The sequence below is a fragment of the Canis aureus genome, chromosome 24, assembly GCF_053574225.1.
Source record: "Canis aureus isolate CA01 chromosome 24, VMU_Caureus_v.1.0, whole genome shotgun sequence".
NCBI classification, from domain to species: domain Eukaryota; kingdom Metazoa; phylum Chordata; class Mammalia; order Carnivora; family Canidae; genus Canis; species Canis aureus.
In genome coordinates, this window is record NC_135634.1 from 45,502,091 (window position 1) to 45,515,306 (window position 13,216).

At 37.8% G+C, this 13,216-nt stretch overlaps 1 protein-coding gene across 9 annotated transcripts in view; it reads left to right on the top strand.

Annotated features, from left to right (window-relative positions):
* GIGYF2 (GRB10 interacting GYF protein 2) overlaps window positions 1-13,216 on the top strand; it is a 136,232-nt gene that overhangs the window by 94,347 nt on the left and 28,669 nt on the right. For all 9 annotated transcript variants that reach the window (XM_077869264.1, XM_077869258.1, XM_077869259.1 and 6 more), the window contains 6 exons: window positions 2,821-2,987; window positions 5,437-5,528; window positions 6,952-7,059; window positions 8,098-8,198; window positions 10,450-10,550; window positions 12,398-12,559. In XM_077869264.1, coding sequence (XP_077725390.1) covers window positions 2,821-2,987; window positions 5,437-5,528; window positions 6,952-7,059; window positions 8,098-8,198; window positions 10,450-10,550; window positions 12,398-12,559 — 731 coding nt within the window. The remainder of the gene's footprint in view (window positions 1-2,820; window positions 2,988-5,436; window positions 5,529-6,951; window positions 7,060-8,097; window positions 8,199-10,449; window positions 10,551-12,397; window positions 12,560-13,216) is intronic.

The following is a 13,216-nucleotide window of genomic DNA, read 5'->3' on the forward strand; positions in this document are numbered from 1 at the left end:
ATTTAATTTAATTTTAAAATAGGCCCCATGCCAAACATGGGACTTGAACTCACAACCTTGAGATTAAGAGTCATATGACTGAGCCAGCCAGATGCCCTATTTTTGGGGAATCATAAAATTCAATATCCCTAATAGTTACAGGGGCTATTTAAATTATTGATTTAATATGAGTTAATTTGGTAGTTTGTGTTTTTTGATGAATTCATCTATTTCATCTAAGATGTCAAATTTGTGTGGGTAGAGTTATTTGGAGTATTCCCTTATTTTCTTTTTGATATTTTCAGGTTCTCTAGTGATGGCCCCTGTTTCTATTCCTGATCTTGGTAATTTGTTCATTTCTCTTTTGTCATTGCTAGTCTTGCTAGATATTTGATAATTTTATTGATCTTTTCAAAGAATCAACTTCGATATTTTTCACTATTGTTGTTTTCAATTTCATTGAGTTGTGCTCTTTATTATTTCTTTCTTCCTTTTTAGGGTTTGCTTCTCTTTTTCTAGGGTCTTGAGGGTGGGTGCTTATATTATTGATTTGAGACTTTTCTAATGTAAGCATTTAATACTGTGAATTTCTCTTTCAGCACTTAAACTGAGTACCACAAATTTTTATACATGTATTTTCATTTTCATTCAGTTCAGTGTACCTTTTTTTCTTAAGAGAGAGAGAGGTGGGGGATTGCAGGGGAAGAAAAAGAGAAAATCTTAAGCAGGCTCCATGCCTAGCATGTGATCCTGACTGGGGGCTTAATCTCACAACCTTGAAATCATGATATGAGCCAAAATCAAGAGTTGGACGCTTAACTGACTAAGCTACCCAGGTGCCTCCAGTTCGGTATATATATATATATATTTTTTTTTTTTTGATTGCCCTTGAAACCTCCACTTTAAAAAATATATATTTAAGTAATTTCTATACCATATTGAACTCATGATCCTGAGATCAAGAGTCATATACTCTTCGGACTGAGCCATCCAGGCCCTCATGAGACTTCCACTTTTACTTGTGGATAACTTGGAATGTGTTTAGTTTCCAAGTGTTTGGAGTTTTCCTGTTATCTTTCTGTTAATGATTTCTGGTTTGATTTTATTGTGGTTGAAAAACACACCGTATATAATTTCAGTTTTTAACATTTTTTTGAGACTTCTTTATGGCTCAGTATAGTTCATTTTGCTGTATGTTCTATGGGTACTTGAAAAGAATGTTTATTTTGCTGTCTGGAGCATTCTATAAACATCAGTTGGACCTTGTTCATTGATGGTTTTGTTGAGCTCTGTAATCTTGTTGGTTTTCTGTCTAATTATATCAGTTGTTGTGGGAATGGTGTTGAGGTCTGCATCTGTAACTGAGGATTTCTCTGTCTTTATAGTTTTATTAGATTTTGCTTCATGTATTTTTGCAGCTTTGTTTGATGTATACATTTTTATAATTACTATGTCTTTTTGGTGGATTGACCCTTTGTTAATACATATCCTCTCTGTCTCTGTTAATTTTCTTTGTTTTGAAGTCTACTTTATCAAATACTAATATAGCTATTCCAGCCTTTTCCCCCCCTTAACACTTGCATGATATATCTTTTTCTATCCTTTTATTTTCTTTTTTTTTTCAATTAAAAATGGTTTTGTTTTTATTTTTTTATTTTTTGTATATTTTTTTGTTGGAGTTTGATTTGCCAACATATAGCATAACACCCAGTGCTCATCCTGTCAAGTGCCCCCCTCCCAGTCACCCCATCCCCCTGCCCACCTGCCTTTCCACTACCCCTCGTTCGTTTCCCAGAGTTATATCCTTTTATTTTCAATTTGCCTATATTATATTTAAAATTACTTTCTTGTAGGTAGCATATAATTGTGTCGTATTTTTAGTTGTATATATTGGGTTATGTTTTTTGTTACTGACAACTTCTCCAAATTTGGGATACATGAGGTAAAATGAAAAGTCAGGGAATTCACCACCACTGTATGGTTCCTTAGGCTCCAAGGCTCTAGCAAGTCTACTTTTTTTCTCTCTACTCTTTGGGGTCATCTTTTGTTTCTTTTGTATATAATGTGTAGGGTTTTTTGTTGAATTTAGCAGAAGGAGCAGGGACAAGTATATCTATTCTATCTTCCCAGAAATGGATGTTCTAGGGCTTTGTTTTATTTACTATTGTATTCCCATGGCCTAGACCCATATAATTGGTGTTCAGTAAATATTTAGTGAATGAATGAATGAATGGATATGAATCAGAGTGCATTTGTTGTTTTTTCTATAAAATATTTAATTTTTAATTATAAAACATCTAGAGAATGTTAACACCACCCCCCACCCCCCATGCCCCTGGCCAAATTTAGTCATACCTGGGTAAATAAACTGCAATTTATCTTAATTTAATAGATTGTTGCTTATACTTTGCTTAACCTTTAATAATCTGGCAGAAAATGAAAATTAGAGAAAAGCATATTTAGCCTAACTACATGTTTATATTTATGCCTAAGTAATACAAAATCTAACAAAAACACTCATTTTTATGAATTCTGACAAATGAATTGTAGAGATCAAGTGAAATGGAGACAGTTACACTTCTTAAAATAATTAAAGTGCCACAGAGAATTTGGGATGTATAGACAGGAGTCTTATTTCAAAATCATTTCTGTTGCATTTTATTAGTTAGAAGCCTATTTAACTGCCTCTGGGGATGGATTAAATTAAAATATCATACAAAATATTTGATAGACCTCAAACAAGTTGTATCTTTGGTTAAGGATCAGACTCAGGAAATATTTTTTTCGTCTTCAGTCTGAAAGGATTTTTATTGCCCTTCTGTTTAATTGGTGCTATTATAGGTCCCTTCAATAATCAGGAGATGGCGGAATGGTTTCAGGCGGGTTATTTTACTATGTCTTTATTGGTGAAGAGAGCATGTGATGAAAGCTTCCAACCTCTTGGTGATATCATGAAAATGTGGGGAAGGGTTCCCTTCTCTCCCGGCCCAGCTCCCCCTCCTCATATGGTAAGTACCTTACAGCTCTCTCAGAACACATAAGAGGTGCAGAAACACTTGCTTCTCTTTGTAAACACAATGCAGATGTTGCATCTTACAAGGAAGAAACTGCATTTTTTGAGAGTAATTGAGATGACAATGGACAGTCTGAATTGGGGACTGCATACCTAGCTATAGTGATCTTTTTAGAACTCAAATACCTGTGTTCACCCTCCAATCCCTAAATTCTAAAGGAAAACCTTCAGTAGCTTTCTTCTAGCAGGTGTAGAATAAAGAACATCTTACTCTGTCTTGCCTACTAGGTCCTACGTGTCCTGGCTCCTAATTTTCTAAACTCACTTCAGAGCTTTTAACTTTATGTATTGTGCTTCAGTTCTGTTGACTTCTTAGAGTTCCTTTTTGCATCTGGTTAGAATGCGCATTCTCCTCTTTCCCTTCCCTTCTTCCCTCCCCTCTGTTTGCCACTTGGTTGCTGACTCATAAAATTCCTAAATTTTAGGTTTATCTTAAAGCAAATAAATGTTGCTAATAAAAAAAATTTAGTGCTTTGGAATATTTTGAAGATTTTTTCTTTTTTTAAATATTAGTTACTGGTATTGTAACTAAAAATTGATTCATAATGTAACATACCTCATATACTGGCACTGGAATATCTTTGAAAGGGGAAATTGTACCTCTCTGCAGCTGCTTCTCCCTTCTCCCTGTAGAATTCTTTTTGGAGGGCCTCGAATCTGTGCTTTATGTTTCCTTTTCCAGGTTGGAGTGTTGGGTGGCTGCAGTAGTCAGAAGTGGCCATGGTCAGACACCTTTAGTGGGAACACTGGGTCACTGCAATAACAGTCACCATTGATTTATTCATCAGCTACATAGTGAGGGCCTGTGCTAGGCCTTGTGGTGGGTTCGAGATGAGGGCAAATAGGCCTCAAACTCTATGGTCAAAGGGGTTTATAGGTAAGAACAGTGGCCATCAAACTTGTTTGGCCACAGCCTGTAGGAAAATAAAAGTGAGTTTTACATTACTACTCTTTACGTTCATAACCATATGTATATTTTTGTGAAAGAAATTTCACAGAACATTTTGTGCCATGCACATATTTTCTTCCCTCCCTCCCTTCCTTCCTTTCTATATGAATGTTTATCTTGACCTAGTAATCAGTGTCGCAATCCACTGATGGGCGAAACCTCCTATAATTTGGAGAGCAGTGACAAGTTCTAGGTGAGGGAGATTATTTCTGACATTTCTGTTGTAAATCAAAAGAAAAATTATTGTATAAACATTTAACTTATATACCAAGTTTGAGCTTTATTTCCCTTTTCTGAAATTGGGATGAGTTATTGTGCATGTTTCAGTGCTGAAAATTCATCCCTTGGAGCTTGGCATGGTTGCTCTAGCCCATTTCCTGACTTCCAGGTAAGGGGGCTGAGCCTCAATTAGACTTACTTAAGGGGCAGAACCATGGCAAGCTCTGTTTCTGTCAGCTGTTATTGTCATTGCCCTGAATAGCACTGGTAAGAGAGTTCACTTTGATGATGAATATACCTTGAAATGTAGGTTTTTATGCAGACATTTTAGATTAATCTAGTGTAGCTTCCACCTTCCCATATTTAATGAAAAGAAAAATGTTCCTGAATTTGAAATGATCTCCACCCCCCCAAATTGTGTATCAAATATTTTATTTCAAAGCCTACTTTCTGTATAATAAAGAGATAAACTGTTCATTAATGACTTGCCTTAGTCTGTGTCACCCTTATGTCTTCATTATTTGTTATCTTATACTTCACATTTTATTCTTTCTCCCAATTTTAACTTTTCAGAATTTAAATTCCAGCTATGTTATTTGAAAATACAAACTAAAAAACTGTATCTTTTCCAACTCATGATGTATTAATAGTAATAGAAACACCAAATTTTAGGGTTGACAGTTACAATTTTCAAAGCTCTTTCATATTCCGTTAATTTAAAACTGCTCAGCATCTTTGACAAGACATATATCTACATTGTTCTCTATATTCATTAGGGGCCCTTGTAAAATTCCTACTGTCACATTAACTTCTGTAATTTTACTCCTGTTTTGTCCTATTTCTCTAATTCTGCGTGATCTCCAAATTTAGAGATCACTTTTAACATTGGGAAATAATATATTTTTTAGTTAACAGTAATGACTCTGGAGTACAGTATAATATTTAGCTTCAAGGGTAGGAGGGGAGAACAACTGCTGAAATGAGGACCCCTTTCCCACCATAGGGAATCTCTTAAAAATGCAGACACCACCTTCTTCCACTAGATGGCATTGTTTAGCCTTTAAAGAACTTTGTAAGAAAAGCATTTGGGGCATAAAGAGAGAGTGGCTTGTAAAGATCTGAGATTGACTTTGCTTTCAGATGTATGTAGTAAATGGCTTTTAGGCTCTTTGCAGTTTGTTCAGTGGTATTTCTTTCCCTACCCCTTCACTCCTAGGGAGAGTTGGACCAGGAACGACTGACCAGGCAGCAGGAGCTCACTGCCTTGTACCAAATGCAGCACCTTCAGTACCAGCAGTTCTTAATACAGTAAGAGCAATAATACAGTAGGGTACCCTGCATTATTCAAAGTGCCTTTATTTAAAAAAATTTTTTTTGAAGATTTTATTTGTTTGAGAGTGTGTACACATGAGTCGGGGGGAGGGGCAGAGGGAGAGGGAAAAACAAACTTCCCCCTAAATGCGGAGTGCCATGTGGGCTCCATTTCAGGACCCCAATATCATGACCTGAGCCGAAACCAAGAGTCTGACTCTATTGGTAAGCCTCCCAGGAGCCCCAAAGTGCCTTTAGATATAATCTCCCATGTTTTACCTTTTATAGCAGAGAACTAAAAGTTTATAAGATACTTCAGTCACCCAGTTAGTGCCATGTTACCACTATATATTTGGAGTTTGGTCTTACCTTTATAAGTACCAGAAATTTACAGAAAATGACACATTAACTATAATTTTGCAAGCTCGTTAGCTCCTAAAGCAAGAAACAACAAGCATTTTAAGAATTAAATGGCTCAACTTTGAATGCCAGAGAAAAAACATAGTTGAGAGGGCAGAGAAGAAGTAAAAATTTATACTGTTAGTAGTGATGTGGAATAATGGCAAAATCACTTGAATTATGTGTCCTTTTGGTAGAAGCAGTAAGATTTACTGTCATCTGGTGCAAAGATTGACAAACCAGCTTGGTCCCTGTTGTCATGAGCAGGTTTTTTTATTTTTTAATTTTTTTTAATTCATGAGAGACATAGGCAGAGGGAGAAGCAGGCTCCTGTGGGGAGCCTAATGTGGGACTCGATCCCAGAACCCTGGGATCGGATCACGCCCTGAGCTGAAGGCAGATGCTCAGCCACTGAGTCACCCAGGTGCCCCATAAGTAGGGTTTTATTTGGAACACAGCTACACACATATGTTGGTGTGTTGTCTATGGCTGCTTTTGCACTGCAGTGGCAGAATTAAATAGTTGCATGTGGCCTGCAAAGCTGAAAATATTTACTGTCTGGCTCTTTACAGAAAAAAAATTGTTTACCCCGATCTAGTGAAAAAAATCTTAACCTAAAATTTTCTAAGCTGAAACATAAATTTTAAGAATCTTTATACAAGTTATTTTTATTTTTGCAAAAGGTGCTTCATGTGGAAATAGTTCGAATCTGTTTTATTTTTCATTTGCTTTCTGACATTAGTTTTGGGGAGTTTGCTAGTTTTTGACATTTTGTAATTTTCCTTTTTTCTTTTTCTTTTTTTTTCTTGCTCTCCTCTTTCATCATGTTATCTAGAAGTTCAGTTTTTTGACAGAATGACAGAATTTTCTGTATAACTATCATGAAGAATTGTTAAAATTTATTTGATAGCTATTTCTAGTGGTTTTTTGGGGGGTGGTAGACCAACCTTTGCTTTTCAGTATCTCAGTAAAGTGCACTAAATGTGGATTGACAGGTTACACTTTATTTTACTTTTTGAAGACAGCAGTATGCACAGGTTTTGGCTCAACAACAGAAAGCAGCTTTGTCTTCACAGCAGCAGCAGCAGTTGGCACTTCTTCTCCAACAGTTCCAGGCCCTGAAAATGAGGTTGGTCATCATTCCATGATGTGTTAACATTGTGTGTGTGTGTGTGTGTGTGTGTGTGTGTGTGTGTGTGTATTAAAGAGAAGAAAGGAAATGTTGGTATAATGTATGAACTCTGGTATCAAAATACCCACACATGGCACATGTGTGTATTATGTGTAAAAACAGAATATAGCTTTTAAAAATAATAACTAAGCTGGCAATAAAGCATTTTTGGTCTTTGTACTAATAGAGGATAAATTTGGAATAAGAATCACAGAATAATGAGGACATTGAAAAAGCAGTATATTCTTAGAGAACCAACAACAAAATTATAGTCCAGAAGTTTAATCTCCTTTTCACCCATGAGAACTCAAGAAAGATATTCACACTGCCATATAGACTTAAACTCTTCCAGAACCCAAAAGCCATTCAGATAAGTCTGAGGAAAAGGAAATTATGCTAGAAGTCTTAAATTTCTGTAGTTTCAGATTATCATTCAGGGCAATACTTGTATTCCTTCAGAGGTATCGATGACCTTCTTAAAAATCTTACTGTCCAATTTTACCAAAACCTTCTACATTTCTCTCTTGAGTCCTAACCCATCTAGTGAGGTAGGCAGGTTAAGCAGTAAGGTGCCAGTTTACGGATGGATAACTGATACACCGAGAGATGAAAGGACTCCGTTGACATACTACACAGAAGACTTCAAAGGAATAAAACGAAGACCTTTTGACTTATGGTCTATGGATTTTTCATTATAACAAGCTGGCTCTGTTATTCTTACTGACATATTCTGTTTTTTTTGTTTTTTTTTTTTTTTAAGAATATAGGTATATTCCTTTAGAAATCAACATTTGTTAATACCTTGATTCCAGAGGGTGATAACTGGGCCTCTATCTTTGTTCCTCTCCTAAACACTTTGGTGGTGTTACATTTTAGTTAAAACAATGAAGGAGTTTTCTGGCTAAATAGCTGGAAAAACCTGCCAATAATGTAGAAATTCCTCTTTATTTTTGCAAATGACAAGAACAAGTTAATTTTTTTATTTCCCTTTTGCAGAATATCTGATCAGAACATCATTCCTTCAGTAACTAGGTCTGTGTCGGTGCCAGATACTGGTTCTATCTGGGAGCTTCAACCAACAGCCTCACAGCCTACAGGTAAAAATTTAGATTGGCCTTTAAGGTAGCTCCAAGGATTTAGACTTTTATTTTATAGTTCAACTTTTAAAAAATATGTCACTTTTGAACAATTTTATATTGAATATTAACAAAAAGTCTCATTTTTTAATAGACGCCACCAAAGGATTGAAAAATATTATTGAAAATTCACTGTTAAGGATTTGCCAGAAGTGTTTAGTAGATAAATTTCATGAATTTGAATCAGCCTCTCTCTTTATGTTGCTCTACCAGTGTGGAAAAGTCTTTTAAGGGATCCCTCTGCCTGTGTCTCTGCCTTTCTCTGTGTGTGTGTCTCTCATGAATAAATAAAATCTTTAAAAAGAAGAAAAGTCTTTTGAAATGTTCTTTTTATTTCTTTTGCCAGAGTGGGGGAAAAAAAAAAAAGCTTAAGTAAAAACATTTTTTCTTTTGAGTGAAGGATTAATATATATAGCTTAACACTGCAGGCACCCAGAAGTTTTGAGATGAGAAAAGGCTGCTTTAAAGTGAGCACCCTACCTTATTCTCTGATCTTTTTGCATCAAATTAGAAATTTTGGGGCTGGAATTTTTTTTTTAAGTCTTGATATTGGTGGAACACTTAATGGTTTTTAAGATTTGATAACTGCAGATGTAGGTAGTTTGAACCATGGACAGTCCTTACAAGAGGTTATAGTTGGTGTTGACAATTCTCAGGAACCATAGGCATTGATGGATTTTTCTTTTTTTCTTTTTTTTTTTTTTAAAGATTTTATTTATTTATTCATGAGAGACAGAGAGAGAGAGAGAGAGAGGCAGAGACACAGGCAGAGGGAGAAGCAGGCCCCATGCAGGGAGCCTGATGTTGGGACTCGATCCCGGGACTCCAAGAACACACCCTGGGCCAAAGGTGGCGCTAAACCTCTGAGCCACCAGGGCTGCCCCATTGATGGATTTTTCTTAAAGCCCTTGAGCTTTTCAGGCTGTAGTTCTCTTGCTAATACCGGTCCTGGGGATTATAGCAGGAGAAGGACTGATTATCGTCCTTCATCAACTTTCCCTACTCTGTGTACCTTATTTTTTTCTTGGTAGCCATTTATAGTTATGATGCTAAAATATTCTCCAGTTTTGGGGGAACTGTTTGTAAATACCTTATTAAGCAGTTTCTTTCTTTGGGTGTGGAATGATCAAGGCCTTTTACAAATGGTCCGTTGGTTTTCTACAACCAATAATTTATCCCTACAGAAGTAGGGATATAGGGAATAGAGAATGCTGGAAAGTGATGTCAGCAAACCTTTTGCTGGCAATAGGAAAATAGACTCAGAAATCTTTATCTGTTTACTACTTCATCTGACCTTGTGCTGTCAGCAGGACCCATTGTCATTTGTGAGATCTTCCCAGCCTTTCCAGAGGCTTCCCTAGCTCCAGCTATACCTCTTTCTCTCTCTTTGAAGTGAAATTTCACTTAGCAGAACATTAACCATTTTTAGATGAGCAATTCAGTGGCATTTAATACATTCATAACATCGTGCAACTACTTAATGCTCGCTCTCTAGTTTCACAGTTATATACCTCTCTTGACCCCACTCACTCTACTGAGTGTGCAATAAGAGTTTGTACGGCTGCTGGGAATGCTGTGGGCTTTGGATCATCTAACACACTGGGATTTAAATCCTGGCATGGCCACATGCTTGGTGTGTGTCCTTGGGAATGTTATGGAACTACTCCTGATCCTTAGCTTATTCATCTGTAAAGATGAGGGATATGAACAGATACAGAGTTGGTTTGTTTCAAGAGAGAGGGAGGGGAGGGAGTGGGAGAGGGGCACCAGGAAAGGGAGAGGGCCGGGGTGCGGGGGAGAGGAAGGGAAGGAATCCTAAGCAGACTCCACGCCCAGTGTGGAGCCCAATACCCGGCTCAATCTCATGACCCTGAGATCATGACCTGAACCAAAATCAAGAATCAGATGCCAACCAAGTGAGCCACTCAGGTGCTGCCCCTCTTACAGGGTTTTTGAAGATGAAATTAGTTTCCTAGCAAATGCCTGGTAATTTATTTCCTTCTAGATGGGTGAAGGATATTGATTTAAACCAGAGTTCAGTGGCAGTTTAGTCTGCCTAAAAGCACTATGATGGAGCTCATTCAGGGCAGGGAAACAGCTTATGTGGATATGTGGGGAGATATATATATGTGTGTGTGTGTGTGTGTGTGTATATATATATATATATATAAAAGCTCTGATATCCCTCACTTTTTTCTTTATTGTTTCACAGTTTGGGAAGGTGGTAGTGTATGGGATCTTCCCCTTGACACCACAACTCCAGGACCAGCCCTTGAACAGCTTCAGCAGATGGAGAAGGCCAAAGCTGCAAAGGTCTGAAACTCATTCTCCCATAGTAGTGCTTGCTTTCCAGCTGTAGGACAGCATTTGTTTACTGATGTCTCTCTTGCTAGCTCTACTTTTTCCTGTTAGTTTACTGTTACTTAGTGGAATAAGCACATTCATATTCTATCCTTACCATTTCCTCTTCTCCCAAAAAAGACCTCAAACAATGAAAATTAGCAAACTAAATTAATTGGTTGTTGGTTGACACATTAATGATTATGATCATATGTATACTTTAATTACATTATTTATAGTATAAACACTTTCCTAAGACCTAGGAAAATATGCACTGCATTGCTTATCAGACCATTGATCTGTGGCTTGAGTTTTCACATTGAATCTTTATAGTGGTGTTAGTTTACATTTCTTACTGTACCCAGAAATGTGGTTGAAAAGCTCAACATTAAATCCTGTGTTCCATTCACGTCTTCTGGAGTAGCAGGAAGTCTTGAATTCTGGTTATTACTTGTCAGCTAAGGATGTCTTACCAACACTTATTGCTGTTATAATGATTCTCGGTCCTCATGCCTCTGGGAGAATCTTGTTCCTATTTTGTACTTAATGTGTTCTTATCCTCTGAGGTACTGGCAGTCTCCTTAGAGGGTCCAGAACGTAGAAGGGGTTCATGGTCAGGGTCTGTCTCCATAAATGAGTAAGAGACCATAATTCAGCTAATTCTGGAGAGTGTTCTAGTACTGTAGTGCTTTGTGCTGGGAACATGTAGATGATGAGGGATAGGAGCCTGCAGTCTTTTGTGTCTGGGGTGTGTGTGTGTGTGTGTTTTGAAGTGGGTAGAAGGCAATGACACACAGGTAAGTAACACAGTTACAAGGGTGGTCAGGAAAGCATATGGGCTAGCTATTCTCACCTTGTTGGAGAGGTGGGCATCAGGAATTGTGTGACGTTGATGGACAGTGTTACCTGCACTGACTTTCACTTGAAGAACAGTAGGATTTAATCCAGTTAAAGGAGCCAGTTCCTGTAAAGGCTCAGAAATGCATGAGAACATACTGGCTCAAGAAGCAGCTAAATAATTTGGTCTGGCCTGCTGGGGACATTGTGTGTCTGAGGGATTGATTAGTGGAGAACAAGGAGGCTTAGATAAGACAAGCCAGTCATGAGAGTCCTTATACATGTCCTGTTAGAGGGTTAAGGTTTATTTTCAGGGTGAAGGATGGTGTTAAATGTAAGCCCTGGAGTGATTTATTTTGATGGAACTTAAGATGTGCTGGGGAATGTGGGCAAAATGGATGCTGGGAAACCCAAATAAGGGACTCTTAGAAATGTGGATGAGAAAGTGAAAGCTTGAACTGGCATGTGGCAGTGAGATTGGAAACTGGGTGCTGGATTGGACTAGTAACTAAGAACTATAAATTATAGAACTAGTTAGGAGATTGATCTTCAAATTTTAAAGAGCTGTGTTTTTTTCACATTAGCAGCTTTACAGTGTTGCTAATGAAACCTTGTAGACACACTATTAGATCTTGAATCAGAAAATTCTTTGTAGGGATGAGCACAGAAGTGCCACCCCAAGAGAGTTCTGACATTACTCTCCTGTTGGCCACTTTCTCCTATGTCTAGGCGATGACATGTGGTAGTGTGGAGTGAGGAGGAGAATCCATTCAGTTTAGAAGAGCATGACACTGTTGTACTTACTGCGACACAACAGAGCTGAGTTCTCACAGAGCTAGCTTCATCACTCAGTTGCAGTACAAGCAACAGTGAATGGTGTAGTGTCTGCATCTTCTGGCTTCTCCTAATGGTGCTGGTCAGTGATGTTGGAGTGTTTCTGTGCTTGGCTTCAGGTTTCTTAGAGTGTTTTCTTGTAATCACAGCTAGAACAGGAGAGAAGAGAGGCAGAAATGAGGGCAAAACGGGAAGAGGAGGAACGAAAGAGGCAAGAAGAACTCCGGAGACAACAGGAGGAAATTCTTCGGAGACAGCAGGAGGAGGAAAGGAAGAGGCGGGAGGAAGAAGAGCTCGCCCGAAGGAAACAGGTATACCTTGGAGAATACTGCCCCAGAATTAGCCCTGAACCACATTCTCAGTTCTCGGGAGCTGGTCTCTCAGAGGGAGTTAATGGCAGGATTGGGATTAAAACCTTAGGAGATTCACTTCCTTTAGAAGAAATGTCTGTGACCCACTTGTAGCCCCTGGGGGGGTAGCTTCAGTCCTGGTACATCACTGAAGTTGATTTCTTTTGAATATTTTTAGTTAGATTGTAACTAAGTCTTTGTTTAAGTATTTATAACCAGTGATGAACAGTTTTCATGCATTTTGGCTGTTTGTATTTCTTTTTTGGGGATTCTCTGTTCCTGTGCTGGATCCCTTTTTCTGTTGGGATTTTTACAGATCCCAGTTGAAATAGTCTGCTCTGTAATAGCCCCAAAGTCCAGCTTTCTCTCACATTTCATACCCATTATCGGCACCAAGAGGTACTCTGTGAAGAACAGAAGGGTCCATGCTGAGTTAGATTTGAACTAATATTTCTTAAGAGTTACACTCTACACTAGCATGTAAGGGCTCTAAGAAGTATTACAGTAAAGAATTCAGTTTAATTCTGTGTTGCTCAGTATTTCGTAAATTATTTTGATGGTGAGACTCTTTTCTTTGTACTTGTATGGGGGACTTTGTTCTTCAGAACACATTCTAAA